This window comes from Belonocnema kinseyi, chromosome 1, assembly GCF_010883055.1.
Source record: "Belonocnema kinseyi isolate 2016_QV_RU_SX_M_011 chromosome 1, B_treatae_v1, whole genome shotgun sequence".
NCBI classification, from domain to species: domain Eukaryota; kingdom Metazoa; phylum Arthropoda; class Insecta; order Hymenoptera; family Cynipidae; genus Belonocnema; species Belonocnema kinseyi.
Genome location: NC_046657.1, coordinates 175,186,819 through 175,198,842, shown reverse-complemented (window position 1 = coordinate 175,198,842; position 12,024 = coordinate 175,186,819). Strand labels below are relative to the sequence as shown.

General features: G+C 34.1%; 1 protein-coding gene across 1 annotated transcript in view; it reads left to right on the top strand.

Moving 5' to 3' along the window:
* Positions 1–1,175: 1,175 nt before the first annotated feature.
* LOC117171057 (armadillo repeat-containing protein 5) overlaps positions 1,176–12,024 on the top strand; it is a 55,415-nt gene continuing 44,566 nt past the window's right edge. Inside the window, exon 1 of the mRNA XM_033358109.1 lies at positions 1,176–1,544. Coding sequence (XP_033214000.1) covers positions 1,290–1,544 — 255 coding nt within the window. The 5' untranslated portion in view covers positions 1,176–1,289. The remainder of the gene's footprint in view (positions 1,545–12,024) is intronic.

The window sequence follows — 12,024 nt, the reverse complement described above, 5'->3', positions numbered from 1 at the left end:
TGTGTTAGTCTTCATTTTTTGTGAAAATCGCAATATTTTTAGACATTTTTTGTTGTTGTTGGAAAACAAGTGTCAGAAAACAGGGGGGGAGGGGCTTTTTTGTTTTACTTCCGACTGCTGGTCCTTCTCTTCGACCCGTGGCCAGGTGCGCCATCCAAGCATTCAGAACTAGGAACCGAATAATAGCCCAGCAGTCGGCAGTAAAACAAAAAAGGCCCCCCACCTGTTTTCTGACACTTGTTTTCCAACAACAAAAAATGTCTAAAAATATCGCGATTTTCACAAAAAAAGAAGACTAACACATCCTTCTGGGCGCTAGAATTCTTTTTGACTGAGTTTTTAAGCTTCAAAGTCAGATGCCTATAGTTTTCTCGAAGATAGTAAAGTTCCATATTCCTGTCTATAATATAGTTGATTGATCAGTGCTAGCTCCAGCTGATTTTGAATTATATAAATATTTAAATTTAATATTTATGAGAAATAATAATGGAAAAATACATCCAAATTAATTTCCTAATCCTAAATTAGAATTTTGGAGCAACATATGAAGAAATAATGTGATTTTCATGCAAAAAATGTTATTAATTCTGAGTTCAGAAAAAAAATTTTTTCTTTAATTTAGTATTTTAAATGTTTCAAAAGGTTGATAAAAATGTAATAAGATGTTTTAGTTCTGAGCAAAAAATATTAGTTTTAATTGTATAAATAATATTTGATTATTTTCTATACAATATTTTATAATATGCATACAATAATTAATCAGTAATTTTACTTTAATTGAACTTGACGGAAATAAACACAAATTTAATGATAAAACTCGACAGAGAGGAGATTGCTCATTGGGACAAACAAAAATTATTTATTTCTCTGAACTCAGAATTCATAACCTCTTTTTTATTAAAAGAGAATTTTTGTACCTGTCACTCCAAATTCTCCGAGTGTACCCGGGTGGTCCCCGGGAACGGTGAGAATGACGGCGGGAATTTCAAGTTATTTTGATTGCAAAAGTAATATTCAAAATGATCCTCACGTTTTTTTGTGTGTGTGGCAAAGAGGCAATATATAAAAAATACTGTTCAATTACCGAGCTGTTTGTTAATCAGGAAACTGTGTCAGATGAAAATCTGATATACACATATGTATTCGTTATTCGTGTTTACGGTATACACTGTCACACACTGTACACATCATGGTCGAGGCTGTCAAACGAAACAGCTGCACGTTTTTTAGGTTATGTCGCCTTGAAAATAATTGGGATTCTGTAACGATTTCAATGATTTTTACGGGAAATGTCATCCGATGTTCAAAATGAAGAGAGTCAAGTCGTGACTGAGTTATCAAAATATATCAAAAGTAATTCTAAGACTCATATTATCTCCTGTTTAACGCGAATCAAGGCAGACTCAAAATGTCAAAAGCAGTTCATCAAGGGCGGGGGCCTGTATCATTTGATAGGACTTTTGCGTTTTCAAAACCTCCAGGTACTCAACTCTGCTCTCAGTCTTCTCGCAAATATGTGTCTTTCCCTCGAAGTGAAAGAAGAGGTAAGAAAAAAATATTTTGACTTTTATGTAAACCTATTGATATATAGGGTGTTACAAATTTCACAATACTTATAATACCTGTTTAACAAAAGACTTTTCAGAAGAAGAGTTTTATTCAGTTTATTTCAGAAATTATAACCTGGACTGTAATTGATTATCATTTGTAAACCCCAGTACTTCTAGTAGAGTAGGACGAGAAAAGAATATTAAAATTCAAGAAATTTTGTGTTTAATAGTTGTATATTAGGGTGGCCCAAAAAGTGACATTTGAGACATTTCGTCGGGCACGTCTACCCATGTTTTTTCATTTGCAAAAAAATAGATATTTTTAGCCGTTGCTCTGGGGCTTTAAAGTTTCCTGATTAAAAATAGAGAAGTCCTTATTATTACTCTGCCTTTCTACTCATTGTCAGTTACCGTATTTTGGAACCCAGTAAATACGGTGCACGATGAGAGGCCCGACCGAAGGTCAACTTTTTTTTACAGCCGTCTACCTGCAGTCCCTTCAGCCCGTGTTTAACTTAAATGTGTCAATTTTCATCATCTTTTCTTACTCTATTCTCAATTAAATAAAAAGTTTCTTCTTTTTTTCTTCTAGAAATCTGTTCTCAATAGATTCAAAAATGTTTCTTCAAAATATCAAGTTACACAAATATATCCGAGGCTTACACTAAGCCTCCAAATCTGTCCGATTAATGCGATTTTTGATATGCCTCAAACTTTTGCAAAACATTTCTGAGATATGAAAATTCGATAAATACAATATTCACTGATAAAAGATCAAGCATATAAAATTTCAAATAGATTGACCTATAATTTCCTGACAAAAATTGAAGAAGTAAAATTTGGAAACATTTTACATTCCAAACTCCATAATACATAAAAATGCCTAGAGTAACGGTCAAAATTTCTTTTTTTGCAAATAAAAAAACATGGGTAAATTCATTTGCCTAAAAGAACGATTTGGTCAACGTGCCCGTTGAAATTTCTCAAATGTCATTTTTCGACCACCTTATTGTATATATACATTGTAATTCTTATTATATTTATTAATTTGAAATCCGATGATCTAGATTTTCAGTTTGCGTTTTACGAATATTATGAATAATATGTATATATTTATAGATTGAAGTTGCTTGAACCTTATAATTTAGGATAATTACATTGAAAGAAAGTTTTACCTCGCCTTTCTTGAGCCGTACCAGGTTTTTGATGAAAAGTGAATTTTTAATCAATTTATTTTTCAACTCTTAACCCTTAGATATATATTTTCAATAAATTGAAATTATAACCTGAGTATACAAAAAAGGCAAATAAATAGTATATTTTACACGTTTTTAGTTACACATAAATTGTATTAACAAATAAACAATTTTAATACTTCTTATACTTATTAAACTCCAGAAAATTGTAAGCATTTAACATTCATCTTTGTTACACATAATTGAAGTCAACCATAGGAAAATTTTCATGCATTTTTCTCGCAAAAAAAATATTTAAAATTCAGGTGGATTTTCAGACTCGCTGAAATCTAGAATTTTCTGGATTTCAATATGTTTTATTTTTTTATTTTAATTTGAAGGCTTTCACAATGTTCTGGACTTGGTTAAAGTAATCGGGAGAAAAAGCAGTTCTGCTCTAGGCTTAGACCTATACTTAAACCTAATTCAAAAACCTAGGTTCATGTCCACTGCAACTTTTTTTAAAAATAAATTGTTCACGTAAGTTTAAAGACCGGTTCGATAATTTTAACGGAAATTGCGCTAATTAATATGGTAAAGTTGAAAATCGATGATTTTATATCAGTTTATACAAATTGGCTAAAATCATATTTACATGTGTTAAATGTTTTTCTTATATTTTTCAAATTGTTTTTTACAATTTCTAGAAGTAATAAATAATTTAATCGCTTATTACCATTAGTATTTCGTGATAACGAAGCTATTAATAATTACAAAGAAATTTGAAATATTAAGTAATGTTTCAGGCTTAAAAACATCGAGCCAACGCACAGCGGGGCAAAAAAAAAGAAAAAAGGTGTTATTGTGTTATAAACAAATTAATGAAGATACATTTTTTGGAATTGGCAATGTTTAGCTCATTGAAATGAATAGATTTTGTATAAAATGTGAGAGAAATGAATATTTAATTACCATTCGTTAAGAATAGATGCTTTTTAGTAATTGTTTAAACATTTTTTATAAACGAATTCAGAGCTTGGCGACTTTTCAATGAATAGGCTCAATTTGTGTTTACGGAATCTACTAAGTATGTCTTTCCAATGACTCTTTATTATGATACTTTACAGAATGACAAAAAAGATTGATTATTTAAACAATCTTTATTCAAAAATTCACAGTTTGACGAATTTGCAGTGATGAATTTGTTGGTCGCGGAGTAAACTAGGGATGTATTTCTGATGTTTCCTTGCTATGATACTCTGCAAATTAACAACAATTATTAATTATTAAAGCAGTTTTTATAAAAAAAAACCAGGGCAGGGCCGGCGTTTTACATTTGGCCGCTCGTGTGCAAAAAAAGCCGTTCCCGCCCTGCACCTTTTATTAAAAATTTTGTTTAAATACTTTTTCTACATACGTATACAATATTTTCATTTAAACATTAATAATATTATTTACATTATTATTATACACATTAATTAAATATTATAAAGATTCAAAAGAAATTTGCTCGTCTTGCTTTAATCTGGGAAAATTCTTCAAAACAGTTCAGGCACATCAAATTAATTCATATAACTCGCTCATTGGATATTATAGTTAAGTTTGAAAGTCTCTTTTCTACCATTGCTGTTCGCAAGTTTAAAAAAAAATTATTTTCAATTTTTAAAAATATCGCTCCGCGCTCGTGATAGCTGCAGGCAAAGTGTTTAAAATTCTGTATGTTACGAACATGTATGGAAACACGAGATTTTATTTTACTTTACTTTATTTTATTTTATCATTATGCCCTTAGTCAAATGACCATAACGGGCAACCACATTTACATTCATATTTTGCACATCAAGTTGAGGGGATTGCCTATGGCGTATATGGGTGAATTAAAACCCACTGGCCTATCAAGAAGCGGGAAGTAGAACGGTCCTGTAGTACGAGTAAAGTGTAAAGGAGCTTTAAAAAGAAGTCCTAATAGATATGGACTCTCCATATCGGGCCGCAACATTTTGTACAAAAAAATCACACAAGCATTATTCCGCCTCTCCTTCAACTTTAGAAAATTATAATAATTGCACAATTGTAAATAATCCGCCCCGTGCTGCGGGTAATTGCCTGTTCTTCTAAAGACTAAGTATTTAAGAAATCTCTTTTGTACAGATTTGACCACAGATTTAAAGCTCTTAGAGGCTCGATTTACAAATCCTAATGTTTTAACCGCCGAAACAGATATTTTAAGGTCATAATCAGTAAAGCTGAGATTCATTAAACAAGATCCCTAGGTCCTTATTTGTCACAATTCTTTCCAAAATCAGGTTCTATATCACATAATCGTAGTGAGTGTATGCATACCCTCGTCGAATCGAAAGAATTTTACATTCGACAGGATTCGGCATTAACATATTTTTAGCACGCTATTTCAATATTAAATTAAGATCCGTTTGTACACTCATAGCATCACTCAGACAATTAACCGCTCTAAATTTTTTAATGCCATCCGCCAACCAACCACTACATCATTCAAATAGATATTAAATATAATGGGTACTAGTACAGACCATTGAGGAACACCTGAGGTTAAAATGCAAATTTTGGAAGAGTGGCTACCATACTGCACCATATGCGATCTATCAGAAAAATTTAACCAAATTTCTTGGCAGATCTAACGTTAACAATTTATCAAGTACAATGTGTTGACCAAGAGAATCAAATGCTTTTAAGAGATCTGAATAAATGACGTCGACTTGCTTACCCTCTGGAAGAGCTAGATTAACAGTTTGCGTAAAGGAGGTTAGATTAGTTGCACAAGATATCCTAGGTGTGAAACCATGCTGAAATTCTGTTCAATGTGGCGCGAAGACATTCTGAATAATTTTGACAATAAAAAGTTCAAATACCTTGGCAAAATTATTTATAATTGCTACAGGCCTATACGACCGAATATTTGACTTACCTCCCTCAAAAACAGGACATATTCTTGCGGTTTTCCATTGCCGGAGAAATATTCCAGAGCGTAATACTAGATTATAAATCCTTCATAGTGGTTCCGCCGGATGAAAACGTAGTTTCCGTATAAGAGAGGCGGGGGCGCCATCAATCCCAGCTGTGGACGTATTCTTGAACAAACCTATTGCTTTTTTTACTTCCTGAACGGTGAGTTAAAATAAATTATCATTATGAATTTGCAGAGGTAATCGATCCAAGACAAGGTTAGCTCTACCTTCATAAGCTTTACTAAAAAGGTTTGCAAAAGCATTCACAATCAAATGAGGTTCCTCAAATTTACAATAATTCAAAAACACCGTATTAGGAATTCGAGTCTGGCCTGACGACTTATTAACAAATTTCCAAAAAAATAGTCGGATTCTCCCTAATTTTATTCTCAGCTTTACTAGTGTAATTCTCGAGATCAGATCTGACTGTTGGTTTTATGCTAGGCGTTTATGAGTGAACCTGTTGTTTGAGATAGTCTGAATTACCCTTCCGACTCTTCCTCCATAAGTTATATTTCAATTTTATATCTAATAACGACAGATGAAAACCAAGGAGGGAAACAGTTGCAGGGAACAGTTCAAAAGCGTGGTTTGAAACATCGCAAAAATAACTACTAGAATCTTCGACTGATGTCAGTTAGTTCATACCAGTCATAGTTCACCAAATAGATATATAGACTTGCTAAGTTAGCTTTTTGAAAGTTATATCGTATATTATTTATATTTAAAGTGAAGTTACCAGAAGAGTCACAGGGGCTCATCAACAACTTTAAGGAGATAGACAGCGCTGGATGATGTAAATCTTCAGTTATAAATGGAGCCAAAGCCCTTTCCACTACGCAGTGTATATCCACAAAAACCAGATACAAACATCGACCCAAGAAATTACGTATACAGTTATACATAGGGCGCTACGAAAGTTTTTACAATACAGATGAACTTTTTATAGTTTTTCGAAGTACTTTCCACCACAGTGAATACACTTTTCCATACGTCGAAACCATTCATCGAATCAACTCTGCCACTTTTCTTCTGGAAAATTTGCACACGCTTGGTCCCATGCCGTCAAAAGGTCAGTTTCCTTCGTAAATCGACGCATTTTAGTTGCCTTTTTTACTTCCGAAAACAAACCAAAGTCACAGGGAGCAAGATCTGGACTGTAAGGAGGGTGATCTAGAATAGTCAGTCCAGATTTGACCAAAAAAGCTACTGTGACCTTCGCTCTGTGAGCCGGTGCATTGTCGTGGTGGAATAGCCAGGTGCTGAGTCGAGATTTCGGCCTGATATTTTTGAGTTGGTTTATGACTTGAGGTAAACGTACCTGAGTGTACCAGGAAGAGGTGACTGTACGCCGGTTTTCCACTACGACCCTATCCACAATGCCGCGTTTCCCAAAGAATACTGCAATCATTCTTTTGTTTACAGATCGTGACTTCCGCACCTCCACTGGAGCATCCTCATCCTCAAACAGCCAGATCTTGTTTTGTGATTTTGTTCCAACGTCGTAATAATACAGCCAAGTTTCGTCACCTGTTATAATACTATTAACATCCCGAGAAGATCCCGATTCAAATCTTTTTAGAATTTTTTGGCACCTCCTTATTCTCGCTGCCATTTGCTCCTCGGTCAAAGCATGTGGTACCCATAGAGTACAAACATTCATAACATGTAAATGTGCATGCGGAATTCGATGGACTGCTGGTGCACTAATGTGTAACATTTGCTCTATCTGCCGGTACGTGATTCTTCTATTATCATTCAGTAGATTATTCACAGACGCAATGTTTTCAGACGTCACCACTACCGGCGGTCGACCTGAGCGCGAGTAGTCCGCGAGACCGAAATTTCCCCTTTCGAACTTTTTTTACCATCGGAAAATTGTTGTGCGATGCGGACAATCCTTATCCAGCCCCGGAGACATTTCCTCAAAACTTTGGTCTACACTTAAACCGTGAGAAATGTTGTATCGAATTATCGCATGATATTCTTCCTTTGTCCATGACGCCATTTCTCAATCGTTCCGGGCTGCGTGCTTAGACTATACTGAGACCTGAGTCAACAGGTTTCCTCTTCATACCTAATTTTTGACGCTCTTTTTAATGACGCAAGGATCATTTCTCTTCTTCCAATAGGTTTCGCGTATTGCAAAACTTTCGTAGCGCCCTACGTACTGGTGGAGATTAAGTGAGACCATGTAATTATTAATTACCGTAGCCAAGATACTCTGCGATATTCCGAGTTGATAATCTGCAAAACAAGAGGAATTAAATTCACCGATAATTACAAGATTAGGGACATATAAATCGATTACCTCCATAAGAGTGTCTAGATATAAGAAACATTGCGCTCACAAAAGATTTAGTGGAATATAGATTGCAACCAGACCCAAAGACCATCTCTTTAAATTAATTTTTACACCATACTCGAACATCCCTCAGGACCACAAACCTATCTCTAGATAACAATTTCTGAGAATTAACCGCAGTTTGTAACCAGGTCTCCGGTAAAACTAAGATATCATATAAAGCGGCATCCGGAAAACAATTTGCTTCTTGAAGCTTCGGTAGAAAATATGCACTAAACAACTTTTCCGCTCGACAATGCTCAGCAGTCACTATAACAGACCTGCTGTTTTGGTATCGAATAAAGCGATTTGTCTCTCCGTTCTGGATTCTTATCTGCAGCTCCTCTTTGATTTTTTTAACTCCTTCTGCTGTTGAATGGCACTTGCTGACTTGAGAATTATTGTAGCCATATCTTCTGAATTCAGTTTGACTTTGATGGGCCTGGGATGTATAAGTGCCTGCCAAAATTAGATTCCGTGTTTAGTTTTTCTTTAAATCCAAACATCGTAATGTTATATTGCTTTTTTTCTCTTCCAATTCAAAGATTAAAGTTTCGATTCTCTCTCTCTCGATGTTTACTATCTTTGTTTGGAGATTAGAGGTCCCAGCCTCAACTTCTGTGACTCTAGCATCCAGATCTGAGACTTGCTCCCTCACAAAGTCAACCAATGATTTAATATGAGCGAACTTCGTACCCATTTCATTAAATTGAAGTTGCACATTGTCTATTTTACAGGTAACTATATCCATTTTGGAATTAACGTCTTCAATTGACACTTGAACCTTCGAGAGATCGGCACGCAATTAATTTTGATAATCAAATAAATATTTACTCATACTCTGCTTCATCATGTTCCGTAAATTCTCTGAATTCGTGGTATTATCGTTTCATGATGGAGGCCCAGATACAGAGCCACAACACCAGGCAAATGTGCCATCTAAAAAAGATTTCAACTTCTCAGCACGCTCAATGTGATGTACAGCATCACAATCTGCACACCTTTTTCCTGCTCCAGTAACTGGCTTCTTACATTTTCCATGACCGCACTTGGTCGAATCCTGTGTGATTCTTTTATTATGTACGTCAGAATTACATTTGCACTTATGTTTGGCTTAAAGTAAGTTCTTAACGCAAAAAGATCATTATAAATATCAACGCCTACGATACTTGAGCGATTTTCGTTTTCGTTCGTAAGATTTTCTTGCAAATTCTTGCAGTTTTTAAGAATGTTCAACTTATCGATCTTTATAAGGGTAGTGCTAATACATACAAAACCGAAAATATTTTTGAATTGTTCATTCAACTATAACTTCCCTCAAACCGGTACTATCGAAGCGACATCTCATATCAAGACTCAAGCGATCGTAATAAAGCTACATAGAAACGATGAAACTCATAGTGAGCTTGTCCAGAAACCAGTTTTGTAAAGAGAAATTTAAAAAACTTAACTCTCATGTGATTTAATTAAAAAGCATGGTCTTTGAAACATGTTTGAGTAAAAACTCAAAATTATTGTTATCACTGTTCCGTTTCAGGCACCAAATATGGAAAGCGCGATAAAAAAATGTCTTCTAGAATAATAATATAAATAGAAAAAAGCTATTTTCATTCGTCAGTTTAAAAAAAATGTATTACAAAAATTCGTATGCGATGTGTATGGTGTATGGAGACATATAAAAATGGCAACTTTCATGTAATTTAATTAAAACCCATGGTCTTCGAAAAATACAAAATTATTTTTATGACGGCTCCCTTCAAGGACACTAAATATAGCAAGGGCGGCGAAAAATGGCTACAAACTTTAGTGAACTGTATAGCAATGCATTCATTTATTTTATTTAACAAAACTTTGATGCAAACAAGCCTTTTTCAGTGTATGTCGAGGAGTGCATATATAATTAATTATAGATATTTCGGTAATCAAAGATTTTTTTTGAGTAAAACAATTAAAAGAAAAGTTATTCTACCTAGTTGTACTTTCGATGTTGTAAATTCAGAGAAATTATATGTCCAAGAAATACTTCTTGCTAAAAGATTATGGATACATTTTTAAAGGGCCTCAAGGATTTAATATACATTTTATATTGAATTTAATATTCAGGTCAGAATAGCAGCGTGCTTAAAAACTTAAAGTGTTTACATTTTATTCAATCTTGGCAATATTCGAAATAAAAGTAACAATGTAGAATTCGTCGATTGAACTGTTTTTTATGATTAAAGTGCAAGGTGTAGGGTTGAACTTTTTCCAAAATTTGTCCTTAATGGTAGAAATTTAATTTGATCACAGTTCATTGTGGGTCAGGTCTGTTTTTGTTTTCCTAATTTTTCATTTCGATTTGAAATCAAGTTTTATTTTTGCATAAATGGAAGAAGGTAGCATCTTTTATTATTAACAATTGAAAAATACTGTTAAACTTATTTTGATTGTGTGTAAAATGAAATCACCTGAGAAATTATCGTGAATCTAAATGAATTTTAATATACAGCTTCTTAATGGCCATATCATATGCTTGAGATATTAATTTATTACTGGAAAAAATTGGTTCCAAACGAAAATTTATGACAAATCAAGGAGAAAATTTGAAAAGGTAAAGGCACGAGCAAACGCTCATTGACAAACTTTATTTCATTAAGAGATTAGTCGCCTGTTAACGACCAGACCCTTGCTGGGGCACTTTATATTCAGTGCAGCCCCCCTCCCCTACCAAGAACCAAGCCGTCCATGTGCCCCGCACACATTGCACTCTATTACACACCGGTCCTGCCTGTGGAACTTTGCAAATTGACAACAATTATTCATGATTTAACCTGATCTGGTTATCGTGGGTCGTTTCAAACCCAAGGCATTTTTCTTTTGTTTCTTTATTCAGAATCCGTGTATCTCGGAAATACCTATTCCCAACCTAAAATAACTTTAGGAATAGAGGACCCACTGTGCTTAATCGCGTTTCCCCGGTGACAGCATGGCCTTCGCAGTGAGCAGATCAAGTTCGCGTTGGGTCTGAAACGAAACACGATAACTTTAACTTAAGTGCAAACTCGTTTTGCTCGTCAAGTTAAGTTTTTGAATTTTTACGATATTTATGAGTTTTGAAATATTTTTCTTTTTGTGAGACATATATTGATTTTTCATTTCTCATAGCATGGCGCAGCGTACACCCAATAAAGTCCCGAGAATTCTTCATCCACGTACGGAACGAGTCAACTGACACCACAAACTTCAGCATGACTTTCATTCCAATCTAGTTCGTGTGATTTTTTTCCGTAAAAATACGCTTCTTGAACTTTACCATGCTGTTTCGAAAATGTAAATATCTCAATTTGTTTAAAAGTGATGAATTTTTCAGTAAATGCCTGCATTTTCGGTAGTTACGCCTGTTTCTCACGAAAAATAAAATATTGGTTCAAATTTGTTTTAATCTTTATGATATGCCCTTAAAGGAGAAGTTTTGAAGATTTTATAGGAATTTTACCCAATTTTTTAGATTAAAAATTGAGCATTTTAACATGCCTTGGGCCTGAAACGACCCACGATAACCTGAGAAGTTGACAAAAAAGCGATAACTTGATCAAGTTAAACAATTTTTATAAACAAATTCACTGTTATAATGAATGGGCTGATTTTTTTTAAACGAAGTCAACACAGCATGTCTTTTCGATGACTGTTTTCTATGATACTTTGCACAGTCACAACAAATTATTTAGAATTTAAATAATTGTTATAAAAAATGCATTTTATGTCCTTTCCTGCCGATTGAGAACTTCGATTGTTTCTCAATTTAATTACCTCACGTAGTATTCAAACTCAGTGTTTTAGCTTTTCGAAACAGTAATCTCTTAATTTATGGCAACTGATATCTCAAGTTTCAAAATAAAGATCAGCTGAACACAATAAAAAGTGCAACAAGTCTTCGTGCATCTTGATTGGAGATGATTTTTTGAATTATTTTCTCGACCTTTTTTTATGTA